Source organism: Strix aluco, chromosome 5 (assembly GCF_031877795.1).
Source record: "Strix aluco isolate bStrAlu1 chromosome 5, bStrAlu1.hap1, whole genome shotgun sequence".
NCBI lineage: Eukaryota > Metazoa > Chordata > Aves > Strigiformes > Strigidae > Strix > Strix aluco.
Window position 1 is genome coordinate 31,016,162 of NC_133935.1, and position 18,821 is coordinate 31,034,982.

The 18,821-nt window shown below is 51.6% G+C and overlaps 1 protein-coding gene across 2 annotated transcripts; it reads right to left on the reverse strand.

The window, feature by feature from the left end:
• Positions 1–149: 149 nt before the first annotated feature.
• On the reverse strand, positions 150–17,946 carry CBX6 (chromobox 6). Of its 2 annotated transcripts, none has more exons than XM_074826675.1 (5): positions 17,838–17,946; positions 17,639–17,682; positions 17,379–17,444; positions 17,119–17,185; positions 150–8,951 (listed from the first exon to the last, which is right to left on the reverse strand). In XM_074826675.1, the coding sequence occupies exons 1-5, from the start codon at positions 17,904–17,906 to the stop codon at positions 8,034–8,036; spliced, it is 1,164 nt and encodes a 387-aa protein (XP_074682776.1). In that variant the 5' UTR covers positions 17,907–17,946; the 3' UTR covers positions 150–8,033. The 2 variants fall into 2 exon arrangements, with proteins under 2 accessions (XP_074682776.1, XP_074682775.1); XM_074826674.1 differs by having other exon boundaries at positions 150–9,005.
• Positions 17,947–18,821: the final 875 nt, after the last annotated feature.

An 18,821-nucleotide genomic window follows, 5' to 3' on the forward strand; every position in this document is an offset into this window, starting at 1 on the left:
ACACGAGAAGATACTAAGCGTGTTCGTATTTGACTGCAGAGCTGACCGACGCTGGCTTAGGGCAGGTGTGTTTCAGTAACCCTACTACCAGCTCCGCAGGTCACTTACAGAGCAGGTCACAGCCCACCCAAGGAAGAGGAGACAACAGGTTTTGGAATGTAACAATTTATTGGGGTTAATTTTTTTTTTAATTTTTAACTCCCCATTTCTGGCATTGATACAATATTCAAGAGCAGCAGAAAGAACAAAATGTACAAGAATACAAGAGTAATCAGCACAACCCCCACCCCCAAACCTGGAGCAAACCATTTTCTTGTGGGAAGTGCCAGGGGAAGAGGCAATTCAATCACCCCTCCAGTGGCTATGCCTCCCACCCATCTGCTCTAGACAGAGTTTAGCCAGCTGGGAACTGGATTAAAAAAAAAAACAAAACAAACAAAACAAAACCTGAACAAACACTATATTTAAAATGAAAATTGCAAGACAAAAAAAATATAGATATACAATTCATCCGTGCACAATCCTTAAATGCATTTTTTTCAAAATAAAAAAATTACAAGATACATATTTAGGTTTATTTTAAATTAAAAAAAATTACCACCTTCACTCTGTATGCCAAGTGAGGGGAAATAAAGAGACAGGTGGGTTGCACCAGAACCATCAGCACTCTAGGAGTTAGGTCTGACCTTCTCTAAGAGAAAGGATAAGGCTCTGGTGCTGCCAAAACTCAAGCACAGGCAGAATCTGAAGCACCCAAGTACCACAGAGCTCAGTGGGGTAACTCGCCTGCTCGAAGTTCAGTATTTGCAGGAATCTGCAGGATTTGAGCCTAAGCTTGGCACTGGGGAAGGTGAAAGGAAGGAACAGATGAGGCAGGCCCCTGTCCTCCACCACCAGCGGACAACTTTCTATCCAGAAAGAAAACAAATGGGAAAAAAATAAAACAAAATCGCAAAATAGAGAGAGCCCTCTATTCTTAAGGAGCGTACAAGGCTTAATGGCAGGGAAGAGAAGAGGAGGAGGGGAGGACAGCATACCAAGCTGATCAGCTTGGGGGAGGCGCGAGCACAACTTTTTTCTAAAAAGTGTCATCACAACGAATTTCTTTTTTGTTGTTCTGTTTGAGGACTTGACCTAAGACTAGGTCCCCCTTTGCAGCTGGGGGGCTGGAAGCAGCAGGCTCCCTCCAGGACAGCTAAAAAGCAACCTACCTGTGAAGGAGCACCTACCTGCTGCTCTGCCCAGAAGGAAATCCACAGCACCCCCGGAGAGCGGGGTGCAGCCGGGAGGCTGCTGGGGAGCACATAAGGGCCCTGCTAGTCCTACGAGGCCCCCAAGCCCCACAAAGTGCTTTGACACACCCAGCCGCACTCCTGCGGTTTAGTGCAAGCTCTAAGTGCTCAGCTAAACAAGGAACGAAGTCGAGAACCAGGGCCCTAAAGTGGGAATTAACATTCAGCTGCTTGTCCCAACCATGCCCCTTCCCTCCCACCAGATATATTTCTGAGCTGCTGCTGAAGCTGGCATCACCCTGACTGCATCCAGCCGTTCTTCTGTCACCTTACTCCTTGCCCTGCGCTGCAGCACAGTGCTTGCTGCCCATTTCCCTGCTCCACTCAGCCCGGGAGCACAGAGGGCATCTCCACTCCTCCACCCCCAGCACCGTCTCTGCCGGCACTCCCAGATGGGAGCCTGGAGGGAGACAGCTCAAAGCACAGCACTCAGCTGAGGTGGAGGGACTCTCACCCCAAAGATTGCGCTTTCAGACGGTCCTGGAGACATTTTGTTTCCCACCAGAGAAGCTGGAAGGGACAGAAGAGTGGCCAGAGGCAGCCCACCACCATGGGAAGGGCAAACTGACTACACCTACCTTCACTCCCAGAAGGAGAAATTTAAAGAAAGGGAGAAAGTTGAGGCCCTGTGACATCCTCGCAAGCGAGGCAGGTGAGACACAGGGCACCTCAGAAGCACCACACAGAACACACGCGAAGCTGCTGGTGCCAAGGCTGCTGACCCTGCACAGACAAGGGTGCAAACCCCACTAGCCACAGCAGTCTGACACAGGGCAACATGGAAAGGGGAGAGAAGCAGAGGACAGAAGGGCAAAGGTGAGGATGGAGATAGACTCCAACTATCCCATCTACACCCCCAAAAAGAAACCATACACATTGCACTCTGGGGAGGGACCTAAAAAATAGAAGAAAATACAATAAAGCCACTTATTTGCTCAACCCCAAAGCATCGATGAAATGAAGATACTTGCTGGAGTTACCTAGGGAAGGAAGCACGGACAGGGAGAGGGGGATTTCTGAAGCAATACTCAGCACTCCTCGGGCTCTGTGCAAATGCTGCAGGAGTCGGGCTGCCAGCACCCTCAGCAGGATGGTCCCCTCCACCCCCCACCCCTTCACACCAGGGAGACGGAGGCACAGGGCAGTGACACAGCTGGCAGAAAGGCCACGGCAAACCAAGAAAAAGCAGAACCCAGGAGGCACCAAATCCCCGGCCCCAAATTAACCCTCTACAGCACAGCACATTCAGAGCAGAGATCAGGAAGGCTGTGCACAGGGTGATGGGTGAGACGGGGGGAAAGAGGGGAAGGGGGAGGGTTTCTTTTATATTTATATATTTATATATAAAAAGTAAATAAGATCCCAGCTCTTGCACGATTATTGGGTGATTGAAAAATGCAGCAAAAGCAAGCGACATTGGAGTAAAAGGATGCGCCAGGCAAGGAGGAAAAGGTCTTGTCAGAAGGTGGGGAAGGAAGTGAGGGGAGAAATAAGCACTTAGCCAGACATGCACTCCAGGTTTGTTACACTTCCCTGGGAAGAAGGACCTGCTCCGAGCAGCCCCGCTAATGCCACAACCTGGGGTGGGCAGAAGTGTGGGGAACTCAGGACACCATCCTTCAGCATGGCAACCTCTTTCTGCCAGGAGGTCCCCAGGAAGGTGATCATCTCCAAACGCTGGGAGCTGCCAAAACCTCCTCTACAAAGAGGGGCTGGGAAAGGGAGTGAAATCCCTAGGAAGACTCAGCTCAGAGACAGCTGCTACCTGGTAAATAGCAGGACTGTTGTGGTTTTTTTTGTTTGTTTGTTTTATTTCATAAAATCTCCCTGGGAACTTCAGTAAGGGGAGACACGGAGAAAAGCTCCCTTTCTCTTTTGGAAACAGAAATTAAGCAGTGGCTCACCACAGCTGGGTCTGCTCGCCACACACTATTTCTCTGTTTTCCATCCCAAAAGGAGTTTGCATCTTGTTAGCTTCACACCTCTCCAGTCCCACTCTGCTCAGCGAGGAGAAAAGAGAGCACAAGACAGGAGGCTGCCACTCCAAGCTGAAAACTGTGGGAAGCACTGACAGAGCTCAATGGGCAGAGAGAGGAGAAGTTCCCAAGAACAGCCCAGGCGATGGAAGGCATCGAGACATCTGTCACCTGCCACTACAAAGCCAAGGGCACCAGAGAAGTCCAGACAAGAAAAGCTGTCCTAGCGTCCCCTGCCCGTTCAGACACCAACATCTGGTGACTCCCCTCTTCCCTGCAGTCACTCCCACACACCAGATGAACGCCTAGCAGAGACATCTTGGATGGGGAAGCCAGCATGAAAGAGCTGCCTCCTTGCTTTGAAGAAACATTCAGGCAACGCTTCCCCACCACCTCGCAGGAAGCTGGGGCAGAAGGTGGCAGCTCTACTTGAGCACAGTCCCCACGTGGTGTTCCTCTCCCCTCTCCACCCCAAAACCTCCAGCATTTGCTGGTCTCAAGAAGAGGGTATGCCTTGCTCAGCAACACCTTCAAAGCACACAAGGCAGTGCTCTCATCTGCCTCTGAAGATCCAGCCACTATTAGAGATGGGACTCTGTTCTCTGTCCTGATGTGGTGAATCCTACATGGAAAAATGCCATTCCCCACTTGACGCTGGAAGAAGCTAAGAGACCCTAAGGAGGGGAGGCATATCTGCTTCCTGGGAGATAAGCCCACCGTGTTTAATCCTGCTTGGATATGGGGGAGGGGAAAAGAGAAGAGACAGTGACTTGGCAGGAAAGGTACATGCCAACCCCAAATCTTAGCAGCTTGCTGTGCATGCAAAGTCAGTCAACTGTTTCCATGTTGGTGGCTCGATCCACATTCTGGCAGAATGCGACCGGCCATTTCCGAGGGCCACCTGGCCAGAAAACCACTTGGAGACTCCACCTTAGCTCACAGGAGAGGTATGGGAGGGAAGGGAACTCACTCCAACACTTGGGAGGCAAGGACGGGAAGGGTTAGTAGACAGGGTTCCTCCAACATACGACTTGCCTTTTCAGCTCAGAGATCGCTGCTTAGTCCCAGAATGCCTTTCCCTCCAGTTCAAGCAAGCCAAACACCATCCCAGACACACATGCTTCGATACTACAAAATACTCTTTTCTCTAAGGACCATCTAATACCACTACAGTTTGTGCAATCACTGCATTTATTAGTCATTTTTAAACTCTCTCTCTCTCGCTCTCTCCCTGTAGAAATTTTTTTTAAACTTTTCTTTTTTTATGCAAAACTAATCATTTCACTTTTTCCACTCCATCATAAAATCTCCTCTAAAAACACGACAACAAGAGAACAAACATGGCACAGACACAGAGAATACTTCCCTGTTTTTTTTTTTTTTTACCTAGGGCTTATGGGGAAGGGAAGGGGATACTTTCAAATAAACTCCTCCCTCAGTCCCATGCCCTTTTTTAAGGGCATGGATGGATCTTCTTTCCCATCTCCATTAAGGAGCAAGGGTAAAAAATCAGAAGGAGGAGTGTAACCCACGTGAATACGAAGGTAGGTTAGTCAGCCTCAAGTGGCTCATCCACCTGAGGGAACTTGAGGCTGCTACTGCGTTCAAGTTAGAGGTTTGCTAACTCAAAACAGCACAGGATCCTGATTTCGGATCCAAAGATTCAGGGTTTGGTTCCCACCTGGTGACCTACCCAGGGAGAGATTTGTCACACAAGCAGTTGAGCTGTATCTGCAAGCCGGATCATACTCCTTTCTTCCTCCACAAAGAGGATCTACTGCATGAGTTCCTCTGCTGCAACAAGTCCCCTCATCTCGTCACCACAGGAAGAAGGTCCTCACGGAGTATCCCTACAATGACCCACTGTTTTGCTCTTCACAGACAGTCCCCTTGCTTGTCACTATGGAGAAAGGCAAAACCCCTTCAATTAAACAATTCCTGCCCCCTGCCCCCAAAGAACACCATACAAGAGACACTGGGGAAAAGAATTCTGCCAAGCAAACACATCTTGGCCAAAACACATCAAGAGTTTCCTATTAAAGTTCCCTTTTATCTCCCACTTAAACGCTTCAATTATTTTTTTTTTCAGAACCTCAATACCACGAAACAAAACACATCACCACATACACACCAAACAGTAACTTAACAACCTAAAGTGACTGGCCAGTTTGCATCCACCCCACAAAGAAGCTCCTCTTATCTCGCAGCCACAGAATAGTTCTTGTTGAGAAGTGGGGGGGAAAAAAAAAAAAAAAGAGAGAGAAGAATCTCCTCACTATTTCCCTAAGAATGGGCTTTTCCCCTATGACAACAAACTGCTCATCTTTGAAGCTGCAGTCAAATGGATAGGCTATGCTAAAATAAGGGATCCCTGGGTGTGCCAGGCACAGGAAAGATGCAAAAAAAAAAAAAAAAGACACGAAAAATACAGGCAGGTATTAATACAGACACGCACACAAGTCCAACAAGTTATAGGAAGCCTTAACTTGGTGAATGGATCAGGGAAGTCTCTTTCTCCCTGCCCCTAGCTTCAGCTGCGAATGCAACTGCATCCCCAAAGAGTTCACTAAGCTCTTTAACCAAGGAAAGAAAAAGAAAGAGGTGTGCAAAGGGTGGTGCTAACAGCACCTGGAACCCCCCTCAGACCATCTGCACAGACACCCAACCACAACTGGTGTAAATCCACCGTGCCCACAGCAATGAACACCACCCACTTTGAGGCAAGGCTTGTGGGGAGGGCAGCAAAGATTTTATTACACCAACCCAGGCGCTGGAGGCAGGGAAAAGACAAGCTCTGGGCACAGAAGGCCTAATTAAGGTCAGAAGCTGGTCTATCCTTCTACCACCCTGATGATGCCCCTTGGGCAGACAAATATTACCTCTCTCCCACGGACTGCCTCCCTTCTACCCTCAGACCACTGCAACCACAAAATCACTACTTCACACAAGAGCGCTCCTCGGAGCTGGCAGCTCTTGAGCATCCTCGTGTGAAAGCACCAGAGGGGCCAATTCCATCGTGTTCACCCACCCAGGGCAGATTTGTAAGTAGGTGAGCCCTGGCATGGGGAATTTTTTCCACCCTTTTCACCTCTGCAGCATGTTATGTAGAAGTGACACCCCTCTGCCCCATCCCGAATACCAGGGACAGGGCTGAGAGGGCGAGACTCTCCCACCGATTGATCAGCACCTCTTTTTCTTGCCCCTACAGGCTGAGTCCTGTGCAAGTAGGGGAAGAAGGGAGAGCAAAGGAATGGCATCTTACCATGAAGCTTAGGACTCAACACAGAAATGGAGCAAGCCAGAAATGGCAGGCAAAAGAGAGAGCTTATTTTGGATGTGAACAAGGGTGGTCAGGGAAAGAAGGAGCTGTGGGTAAAGAACAGCAAGCTGTGGTCTTCCTCACTCCTACTTGCTAGGGGTGAAGAGAAGGAATTTCTAGATGAGCTCACAGGAGCTCTGGGGGAAGAGATCCAGCACACATGCATATGATGTGAGAGAGAAGTTTCTTACTAGCACCTTTGGTTGACAGTTGTAAGGGCTGTTTCAGATGCTGAAAAGACAGGGGGGAACCCTCTTCCAGGCCATCCACCACAGGGAAGGGGGAGCAGGAGACAAAAGGAAGCAGGAAGAGCAAACGACCTGCCTTAGCATCCATCCCTCCCTCCGAGGAAACGGAGGGGAAGCAAAAAGGGTCAGTGGAAGCTTATGCGCAAGGCGGGAGACCAGCCTCATCCAGCTGGGGCAGCGTCATGCTGTCGGCGTATCTTCCCCCAAACTGAAGGATGGATGCACAGCCCACTCCCACTTCCACCACAGGAAGGCCGGGGAAGGGCATTTCATGCCCTCTCCCCCAAGCAAGTGCAAGTGATGAACACCAGGAGGAAGATCTGGGCCAGAAGCAGACTCCCCTTTTCTTCCCTTCCCCCTGCAGAGCTGAGCAAGTTGGAAGCTGCAGAAGAAGAGGGACCAGGGCACCTGAAAGCGCCCATACAACTGCCAAGGTAGCACCAATAGTCAAAGGAAAGGGGAAGCCAATCTGGGGTGTATGCTGCACGGGGCACCCCCCACCACCCCAGCTTTGTCTCAAGCACCTTCCAGGCGTGACACTTCACCTGCCCCTCTCCCCCTCGCTCTGGGGGTACCTGGATCAGCAACTGCCATGAGGACAGCAGAGGAGAGGGCAGATCCAGGCCACAGGCCAAGAAGGGGAAGGACGGCAGGATCAGAGTCATGGCAAGGGGGAAACACAGGAATGGAAGAGACTGCATGCACATTGTGGGAGAAGGCTTGGGGGGTGTGGGAGAGGGCTCCAATCCTCTTACATCCTCCCCTCAAGGGTCTGGAGCTTGTCTTCAGTTTTTGTCAAAGATGGAAGGGGAAGGAGGAGGAAGAGCACCTTCCCCACCACCCCCACAGGCACACAGACACATGCTCATCCATCCCTCATCCCCAAAGGCTCCACCGCCCGTTGGACCACACCACATTCAAGGACAAACAACCACTCCCCAGCCCCACCACGACCCTCCCTGCCTCCCCCCAGTGGCAGCGACACCCAGGAACAGTGGGTGCCCCTACTCCCCCGCACTGACACACTCCAGTCTCCAGGCAGGAGGGAGTGGGCAGGGGGAAAGGAGGAGAAAGGGTGACAGTGAGGGCAGAGGGACAGCCAAGGGGAAAAGGAGAGAACTAAGGACAGCCATTCGCACCACGACTTCTCACAGGTAAAGCTTCCCCCACACCCCTGGAGCGGGGGGGACCTGGCTGCTCACTTGCTGCCTCCTCCACCGCCACCCGCTGCCACCTTCTCAAAATCCTCCGCGTTGCAGAACTCCTTGATGGTAACGGTGAGGAGGTTGCTGGTGACATCCGTGACCACCACGTTAGAGCAAGGGGACATCTCGGGACGCCAGTCGCCGGCCTCCTGCTCCGGGTCAGAAGAGGAGAGGGACAAGGAGGGTGTCTGCCCCCCACTGCACCCCCCCGGGGGAGAACGCTTGCTGGTAGCAGCTGACTCGGGTGGGATGGAGAGGTCGAGGACCTCTGATTCACGCCAGTCGGGGATGGCTGGGCTGAGGGTCTCGGGGAGCAGCTTTGGAGGGGAATCATCTGGGTCGGAAGAGGAGTGGGGGGCGGGCGATGGGCAGCCGGAGGAGCTGGAGCTGGGGGCATCATAGGGGGTGGAGCCCATAATGAGCCCACAGGAGGCTGCCTGGGAACCTTCGGCCTCCCCTTTGCCCTCCAGAGAGGGGGCAGGCGCAGCAGATGGCTTGTTGTAGAGCGAAAAGGCGCCGAACTTCATGTGGCGGATCTGGGTGCGGAGGACACTCTCACTGAACTTTTTGCTCTTGCCAATGACGCGGTTTCGGGACGGGATCTTGGGCCGAGCCAGGCCCCCGGCCCCATTGGCTGGCTTCCCACCTTTGTCAATGACTTTGAGGTTGAGGATGATGCGGCTGCGCTTGGGCTCGCGGGGTTTCACCTTACGGTTGATGATGCGGACGGTCTCCGAGAAAGGCGAGACGGGAGGACGGATGCCAGCCCCGCCACCCACGCTCCCGCCATTCTGGGGGTCTGGACGGGGCAGCGGGCGCCGGGACATGCGGTGGCATCGCCGGATGTCTTTCTTGAGCCGGTGCACCGCGGCGCTGGAGTGGAGCTTGGGAGAGGAGGTGCTAGAACCAGGCTTGACAGAAAAGTGTACATCCCCAATGTGAAGGGCCTCCGCTTGGGCCCGAGCCTGCGGTGGTGGGGAGAGAGAAAAAAAAACAGGGTCAGAGAGGCAGCCTAGGTGCACCCAAATCTCAAACTGGGCATTGCTCACCTCAGGACAAGTGCTTATCAGCAAGGCTGTCACATTTATACCCACATTAATGACAAGCATAGATATACACCTATGGGCTACTGACCGCTATGGCACAGGCCCCATACAAGCATGGGCACTGTCTGTATCCTTTTTGGGCACCTAATTACTCCCTAGGCTGTGCCCCTGTTGACATGTACTTTTCCCAGGGGGAAACTGCCACCCTCCAGCCACGTTTCAAGGTTGCAGTTAACAGTTTCCAAGGCCCCCCCTCAGTCATCATCAGCCAACGTGCACAATCCTGCACTGTCAGACAACCAGCCAAGCATACTCCTAGACATTGGGGCTGTTAGTGTTGAGTTAGCATCCAAAATTACTTACTAGTGCCAAGACAGAGGACTGTATCAGGTCCTCTATAAAATGAGCATGAGACAAGGGGGAAAGGAAGAGTAACGCATCCAGCTTGCTCTTCCCCTCCCACAACCAGGCTCATCTGCTCTGGAAAGCACGGTAGAAGGGGGTCTTGAGGAACACTGACGGAGGCGGGAGAGTGTGATCTGACAGAGCTGTCCTAGCTAAACACAAGAAATGCAGATATCTGAAGCTTAATTTTAACTAGAGATCACAAGCAAGTTGTTTATCCTTACTCTGCTGTGGGAGTAAGGTCCAGTCTTTAAAGCAAGACTAGGACAGCTGGAATTCAAGACAAGTTTAACTGCATCTCCAAATAAGACACTGCCTTGTCCTTCTTAACACCATACTTGTTTGAAACCTACTAATGAAACAGAGCAGGAACCAGCAGCACTGGTTCAACTGCTTGGTGCCAGCCCTGCCTGAGAGCCAGGGCAGGGGCACAACACTTTTAAGCTCTTCTGGTGCTTGGGGATAGTGCCAAAACCTGCCCTGGTTCGTGCACCAGAGACGGGAACATTTTCTGGCAGCAGATGCAACAGTTTCATTGGTAAGTTGAGGCAGTATGACCTGAAGGCCCTGTGAGCATGGCAACCCAGATTATATTCTTACATCATGCCTTGTCAGAGCACAGCTGCTTGTAGAGCTCAGCCTCCCACCTGTACCCCGCTCCTTGCCCAAAGCAACCCCCTTCCTTATTCCCTCCCAGCAGTGGTCACAGGCAGAAGTCACCCAGGCCTGGAAGGGACAGGTGAGTCCCCCTCCGATTGCCCATCTAGTGAGCAGCTTCCCCCACCTCGTGGGCATAACAAGAACTGCAGTGCTAGAAGACAGCTGCTTTTCCTCCCCAACTTTTCCATCCCGTTGCCCCCTTGTACACGCCAAGATTGGGATGGCTTATTGCCAGCTAAGAGCTTAAGCACTCCAACACCATCTCCTTTGTCACCCTGCAGTCTGTGCCTCCTACCAGGGAAACGCCTGGGGGAAAAAAATGTGCGTGTAAAGGCAGGGATCTAACAGATCTAAGCGAGGGGCCCAGGCCAGCTCTTGCACAATAAGCTCAAAGCCCCGGCCCTACATCCCCAGAGCTTTGCTGTCACCCAGTGCCCCTCTTCTCCCACCGAGATCCCCATGGGAACCACAGAAGATCCTGAACAAGCAGAGAACAGAGACATGAAGACATTTTGTTCCTCCCTGGCTAATACTGGATGAGCATGCCCTCAGTACTACTTGTATCCTGGCTTTAAAAGGACTGCAAAGATGAGGCCTCCTTCCCTGGCTGTATGTGAAAACACAGACTGAAGGCTCATCTGAACCAGGGACTCTAGACTTTTTGTTAGCCAACTGACAAAGAAATAGGGACAAATAACATGACTGCCAAAGCAGGCACACACACTCTCCATGTTAACCCTGGGCTGTACAGGGCTATTTTACCTAGCTAGAGGGAAGCGTCCCCAGCACAAACCCCAGCACATCCTGCTGTAGCATGAAGCATCCCAGTGTCCAGCTCATTTCTCTTTGCTCAGCCTTGCGTGTTTCTCCATGCCCCAAACTGTTCAGAAAATGGTTAAACACAGTCCCTGTCCCAGGCATCCTACAGGCTAGAGCACAGCAGCAGCACCAAATGAACTCCCTGCATCACGTATCAACTCTCCCCCATCCCATCCCAGTGATCCACAACTTAAAGAGACCCCACAGGCCCCGCCAGGAGGTCACAGGCACAGACAGATGCACATCTAGGGCTGCGCTTGCTCCCTCTCTTCACAGGTCCTTCTGGAGCAGATGGCAGACACCAGGACAAGCTACAGTTTGCTTTCTGACATTACATACCAGCACAGGCTGGATTATTCTTCCTTTCCCCTCCGCCTTCCCCATCACAGCCAGCCCTTCCAGCATTGCTGCTCTTGTGCTTTGGGCTTCTCACCAATTTACCACTGCTCAGCTGAGAGCAAAGTGCAACACAATGTCCTGTTCTAAAACACCGAACAGGGAAGCCAGGCAGATGTGCCAGTAAAAATCCTTGATCCACAGCTTCAGCAGATAGACACAGGTATCCTTCAGGGCTTCTCCTGCCGCCAACACCACATGTCTTCCAGATTAATTCCCTACCCTGTAATCACACCTTGGAGTAAGGAGTTCTGCCCCCTCTGTGCCACTCTGCTCCGAGCCGAGTCTAATTGCTGCCTGCTCACAGCACTGGCTTCAATCACCTGTGTGAGAAAGGTGGCAGCCTCCCCCGAGTGTGAGGGAAGCAGTCACAAACGCCTACAGTTGCCTCATACACCCCAAAACTCCTCAGCAAAACTTCCCATCAACCATGTTAAATAAGTAAGCAATAATGCTGGGATGTTCACTGCTCGGCTGCTTCCGTAGTCCTGCTGATTGTACTTTCTCAACCTGTGCACGTTAATCAGCTCTTGCCCTGTTTTAACAGAGACCTGTCTTGATTTTGTGCTTACACAGCGGCTAGCACAGAGCCCTGGTCCATGATTAGGACTTTTCCAGTGTGCCAGAACCACTAGGTCTCCTTCACCTGATATGCATCTGCCTTTCCAGTTACTTCTAGGGCACCTCCTCAAGGCTGAAACCGTTTCTGACTCATGTTTCAGCTCTCTGCATTTATTAAATACCAGTTTCAGTAGTCTCCAGGTAGACTACATGCAGCATTGATCTCTTTAGCCAGATTATTAAGAGAGAGGGTAAGCCAGGAGCCAACAGTCTTCCCCTAGTGCTACACTGCTATCCACAGTGACCAGCTTCAAGACAAGTTCCAGAGAGCAATATGCAAATATTCAGCTTACCTTGAGCTTGTTTTTCCAGGTAAGGTTTCAAGAAAAATAGTATCAGATGCTTTATCTAAGACCAGCCCCCAGAGCCCTCTCACTTGCAAAGCTCAGTATTCCTACCACAGGATCAGGTTCATTCAGGCATCAACTATACGAACTCAAGTCTCTTCCCTGCAGAGGACAGCACATTTTCTGGGCTCTCCTCCTGCTTCCAACTTTACATTAAGTAACTTGCTACCTCTGGTTTGGAGAAGACTTGGCATTCAGTTTTATCTGTTGGAAATGCACTTCTCCCTGCTATGGATCCATTATTCAGTCACACTCATGAGCCATATGAGCATAAGGTCTTTGAAAAACAAACCCATTTAATACTTTCAGCTGTGTCACCACAGTTTGCTACTTAACTCAGAAGTTTCCCAAATGGAAACCAGCTCTCTGGGTTTTGCTGTTTTCACCTGCAGGATTTGCTCACTGCTGAGGAGGTACTCAGCATGTATACGAAGTAATTCACTCTGCTTACAGCTCAGCCTATATCAGGATGCAGCTTCTGGAGGCTTGCTGCAGTGCTCTGTCACGAGAGCAAGCCAATTGCTAGGATTGCTTCCCTTCCCCCTCTCCCCTTTTGGGATATGTATCACCTTTATTTAGCTTGTACAGCTCTCCCTCATTGCCCCTGGGAACTAGTATATCTCCCCTGTTCCCTACTATTTCTGAATAAATGTCCCTTGGGGCCCAGCAAGCATATTTGTTCATTCATTCCCTTAACACACTGAGGTGCACAAGCACGTACACGGACACGTGCTTAGAAAAGCCTCTCTTACCTGATTTGTATCAAAACCTCTGCAATTTGGAAGAAAAAAAAAAAAAAAAAGAGACAAAAAAGAGACCTTGTAAGGCAAAGGATTTCTAGTTAATTATTTCAAAACAAGTCATTTCCAGTAGCGCTGCTGCACATAGTAGCGCTAATCTCTCATAAATTACTGGTTCTGCTTTGTCTTTTATTCTCCACCTGCATTCCCACAGTCCTTGCTCCAAACAGTATTCGCAAGAGCTCTTCTTTCCCCTTTTTGGCTGCCATTCTGCCTTTTTATCACCCTCTTTCTTCTGAAGTCTTCCAAGTGACAAGGCAACAGCAAGCCAGTTCATAGCACAGTTCTCCCAAGCAACACTGCCATAAACTAAAGTTTCCCTAGTGGATGGGGAACAAAATGCTACAAAGGGAAACGGTCTGTTTTCAAACTGCTTGGGGATAATTTACGAACAGGGAGGAGATCAAAGGAAACCCAACTCTAACTTTAGAGTTCAAGGAAGGGCGAAGTGACAGAATACCATGCTGCTCAGCCCCCTCTTCCCCTCTGTCCCACCAAGACTCTCCCTTACTTCTTCCTTCCCATTAACGTTCTCTAGCCTTTTCACCTTAGTATTTACAGCCACCCTGACTAGAGGTCTTTGCTAGCCACCCACTGAGCTTGCAGACCAGGCTCTGTCTCTTAATAGCACTTGCTAGACTTTATTAGATTAGTTGGCGAGTTTTGCATTCCACACAGCAGAGCGCCAAGGGAAAAGCAAAATAAAATGAGCAAACCGAGCGGGGGAAAAGAGGCAGATCGCTATAGCATGCGCTATGTCCCTTTCTAACCGCGCACCAGCTTCTATTCTGACCTGCAGCTGAAGGGCCCATCCTCAAGGACGACTTCTGCCAGGCAGCAAAGTAGTAAGGTTCTGATGTACAGTGTTGCCCATTTCAGACCAAAGGATCTGCTTTCTGTACACTCAGCACAAAGTTTGCAGCATACCAGCAGCCTCCCAAGAATTGCAACCTCCCGCCAAGCTTGATCTCAGCTGTGGGAAAGTTTGCCCCCAGTATGCAGAGAATAAAGACCCATTTCCTGCCCAAAACTTTGCAGTTGAAGTTTGCAGGGGTCGCTTTCAACACCGGCCATCTTGATAGCGATATTACAAAGCCTGGACTGTAATTTCCCTTTGCAGTCTGATCGAAAGGGCAAGTGTTAGACAGCTCTCAGCAACAGGAGCCTGGCTTACAAAGGCAGCAGGTGGCCAAAGATGCAGCTTTTCAAAGCTTTTCCAAAGGCGTGGGCCACTAACCTGCTGGAATGCTCTCTACAAATTCCCCTGGGTGCTTATCTGCAGCTTTTGAGAACTAATTCCAGGATAAACCTAGCCCCAACTGCAAACTAAAACACCCGCACAAGCCAGGAGACTGAGCAGCATATGGGGCAACTTATTTCAATGCTTTACTGGAGGCTCAGAAGCCCAAGTTTAAGCACTGATACACATGAAAAATCCTAGCAAGCCACTAAAGCTATGGCAGACTAATCTACCAAAGCAGTCCTAGGCCAGATTCCTGCTTAAACATCATTGCATCCAGGCCTAATCTGTTCAGTTAACAGATAAAAAAGAATATTGTTCTAACTGCCAACTCCAAAGACTCCCTCTGGGATGCAAGAATCAAATTTCTTCCCCTGCTTCCGAAATTCTCACTGGCAAGAGATTCTGCAGCCGAAGGATCCGAAAACATCGTTAGTGATGCGTGAGGCAGAGCCAAATCCCGCTCCTCCTGCAGCGGCACCAGTGCTGCAGGACTAGCAGAGGTCAAACCCACATCTTTGGCAGGTCAGAAGAACTGACAAGAGATGCATACGACACAAACTATCATGCTGGTCTCTGTCGCGTTTCTAGCTGCAGTTGCATTGCCAGTGGTTTGCCTGAACAGAGCTCAAACAAGTTCAGATAGGGCTAGCAGAGATAGAGTTACTTCTTGCTGCCTGGCCTGGGGTGTTATTTTTAGGGTGGGATCCGAAGTCACAGAAAAACGGCAAGTCAGGGTGCTAACAGTTTCGCCAGCTCCGTTTCCCAGAGCTGCAAATCAATCGGCAGTGGTAGCACTCTGCCCTGCCAGCCTCTCCCACAAAGTGGCACCAGCCTTCAGGAGAGCTCATCTCGCTCCATCTTCTGCAAAGTACCAAGCCAGCTCCGCAAACCTACAGGTTTTCAGTAGTGTTTGAGAAGCTGGCAGAAGGAAGATGTGCCACGGAAACGCGTCAGGGATGTGATTCAATGGATGCTGTTGAATAATTCAGGTTCTAACTTCAGGGGGGGTTTAAAGGGCAAGGGGAGAAGAGGAGGAATGAGTGAGTTTTATTTTTGAGTTTGGGGGTTGGTTTTGGTTTTTTAAATGAGTGACAGATTGGCAACTGATTTTGCCGTATCACATTCAGAATCTAAAAGAAAAGGAACTGGTTACACACAGTAACATTAAAAGCACAGCATAAACACTTCTCTACAACTCTGAACAGTGTCAGGTGTTACAAATACTACTATTTTTTTAATTCAAGCAGAGAACTATTTTAAGCTGGTGGTTTCCCTTTAAGCGTTCCTCTGCATTGTTGGAAACCTAAACACAAGGGTTTAATTTAATGCATGACTGCCAGAAAGAGAAAAACCAACTAGTCGAGTTTCCCTGAATAAAGTGTAAGAGATGGTACATATCAGTTCTGTTTGTAGTTCCAAGTCTGCAGATACAGAAAACTGTTAGCAGAAAAACAGGCAATGAGGGAGAAGGACAGTTCCATCAGCAGGACTTCCCAAGGATTACCATGGTCCCCTGGGTTTTACTTGGGGCATCAGAATACACGTGCTCCTGCATTTCTTCTGCGTGCTTTGTTATGTCCTCTTAAAGCAGAGGAGAGGTGACACCCTACCCCTCATGGCTCTTTCCGGTGCTCATACAGTTAAAGTGCTGCACTGACTTGAGTAAAGCTCCTACTGCTGTCAGGCAAAGGAAAGTATTAACCTGTTTCACAGATGGGGAAGCATGCACAAAGGCTAAATGACTTGCCCAAAGCCATAGGATGACTTAGTGATAGCGATGCCTTACCACAGGGTCTGCTCTGGCTGTCCCAGGGCTTTATACCAGATCAAAACCAGGGAAGCTGTGAACTCGCTCATATGTCTTAATTTTGCACAGGTATGTTGTTTCTACATTCATTTGAAATCTGAGACTGACGTAGTTGGAGAGTAAGTGGTTGGGAAGAGAGGAGCAAAGCAAGGAGTTTTGTCCGTAAACTAATAAATCCATAGAACTCACATAGTGGTCATACAGCTACCAGATTTCTTAATTTTAAAAAGTAAAAAAATTGGGGGGGGGGGGGGGGGGGAGCTGCACTAGGGACTACGTTCCTTGTTCTTCACTGCAAGCAAGCAGAGATGCTACAACACCTCCTTGCAGAGATGCTGGGTCTATCAGAGGGGAACTGGAAACTTCAGCTGCTATCCTATGCAGAGGTAAAACACTCCATGCCCACCCCCCCCACAAACCTAAACAAGACTACAGCGTACAGATCAAAACACGAACCCTTCATGAAACTCCCATGGAGCACCTACATCCTGAAACACAGTCAGAGGAGCACAAGTGGCAGTGGGATTCCCGCCGCAGCTGCCTGACCGCTCAGCATGCTGCTAAGTTGCAGGGCACGGGCTGGATGGAATAGGCTGCTGAAGGAAGAGGGAGCAGGGCTGGCTAGCTCTCCACTGCGGCAGCAGAAGGCCATAAAGAGGGAGAGGATATTGGAAAAAGAGATCGCAGGCTCGCCGTGCACATCTGCATATACCGACTGTCCTGCCGGGGCACCCGTCGCTTGCACGCACACACACTCTCCCCTTACAAGCTTCTGCGTCCCTGCCCCCCACCCACTTTCCCATCAGGTTGTCCCCGCGTTCCCAGAGCCAGGCGGCAGACACAAGTCAATTGAAAGTCCAGTCCTTCCAAGGGCACACACCGGCGAGGTCTGAGAGACATTTGGCTAGGCCTAAGTTATTTAAATAAGAGTTACCTTCAGGAGAAAAGTTTTAGGCTTAGGTCCTCTCTTCTTGGGCCCGTACAGCTCACGCTCTCGTTCCCTTTGGGGAGTCAAATTTGTCAAGAAGTTAAAACTTTTCCCAAAGGGAGAAACAGAAGCATACAAGTTTAAAAAAAAAAAAAAAAAGGAAAAAAAAAAAGAGAGCGAGCCTGCTGAACGCCCTTTCCCGCTCACCCACCGAAGCCAACCCTGCTGCAGGCCCCCCCAGCCCGGGTTGGGGGATGAGCACTTACTTCTGCTCGAAGGCGGCGATAAGGCGGGAGTCCAGGATGTTCTCCTCGGGTTCCCAGGTGCTGTACCTGCCGGGGGCGCGGGCAGCGGGGGGGAAGTTGTGACAAGCGGAGGGGTTCGCATCCAACCCCCCCCACGGCCGCACGCTGAGACACCCCCCCTCCCCCCCCCCCCCCCATCTCGTCCCGTCCCGTCCCCCGCTGCCCCGGGGCCGGCCCCCGCAGGGCGGCGGGGGCGGGCCCCCCCGGCGGGATGCACTCACTTGATGGCCCAGCCTTTCCATTTCACCAGGTACTCGATGCGCCCCTGCAACACACGGGGAGAGGAGGGAGGGGGGGTGTGGGGGGGGGTGTGAGGCGGGGGCCCGACGGGCCGGCGAGCGGCGCAGCCAGGGCCCGGCAGCGAGAAGCTGGGGGTGTCCCGCAGCCGCCCCCCCGCCCCCGCGCCGGCCGGCCCCTCACCTTTCGGATGCGCCGCTTGATGATGGACTCGGCGGCGAAAACGCGCTCCCCCACTGCAGACAGCTCCATCTTGCTCCTCGGCGGCGGCAGCGGAGCCCACAGCCCATAATAATCCCGCCCGCCCGCGCCGCCCCGCCCCCTGCCCCCGCCCCGCCCTCCTCGTGCCGCCGCCGGCTCGCGCACGCCCGCGCGCCCCCTCCCGCCGCGGCCGCGCGTGACCCTCCCCCGCCTCCCGGTCGGGGCGGGAAGGGGGGGGCGGTTGCTAAGGGGAGGGGGCGGCGCGCAGGCGCCGGCCGTTGAAGGGGCCGCGCCGCGGGTGGTGTGAGGGCGGGGGCTCCGCCGTCGCCCCCCATGAGGGGGGACCCGCGGCCCCCGCCCCGCGGGACGGCGGTCGAGGCCGGGGGCCAGCGGCGGGCGGTTCGCGAGGGAGCGGGAAGGGAAGCGCGGCCTGGCAGAGCCCCGGCATGGCGGCGGTGCTGCTGCTCTCTGCCGCCTCAGCCCCTTCCCGCCCAATGGGTCTGGGTTTTACTTAAAACAATGGCGGCAGCGGGGCCGCGCAGCCTCCTCTCTTCCTTCTGCAGATGCACCGTCACCCGCTTCTGGCCCGCGGGGGGTACGTGGGGAAGCAGGCGGTCTTAACGTACCTAGTACCTACGTTGTGGTGAAAAACTAGCAATAAAGGTGCTTAAATCCTTTTTTTGTTTGTTTCCTTTTGGTTGGCGCTTGTTTTTGAGCCAGTATAAGGTACTGCAAGGTAAATGGGCCAAGCATGCTACATAAACCTTAAAAAAAAAAAAAATTGAAAAAATGTTCAGTCACAGAGGCGTTCCCTGCCCTGAGTGTTACTGCAAAATCCTATTTAATTTGCAGTGTGCTTTACACTCTCTTACAGGTGCTAAAAGGAAAGGAAAAAGCAGTCTCTGTGATTCAAAATGGAAGCTGGTAGCCCTGCAGCTGTCTTCACAGGGAGCTCAGGGTCCTCCC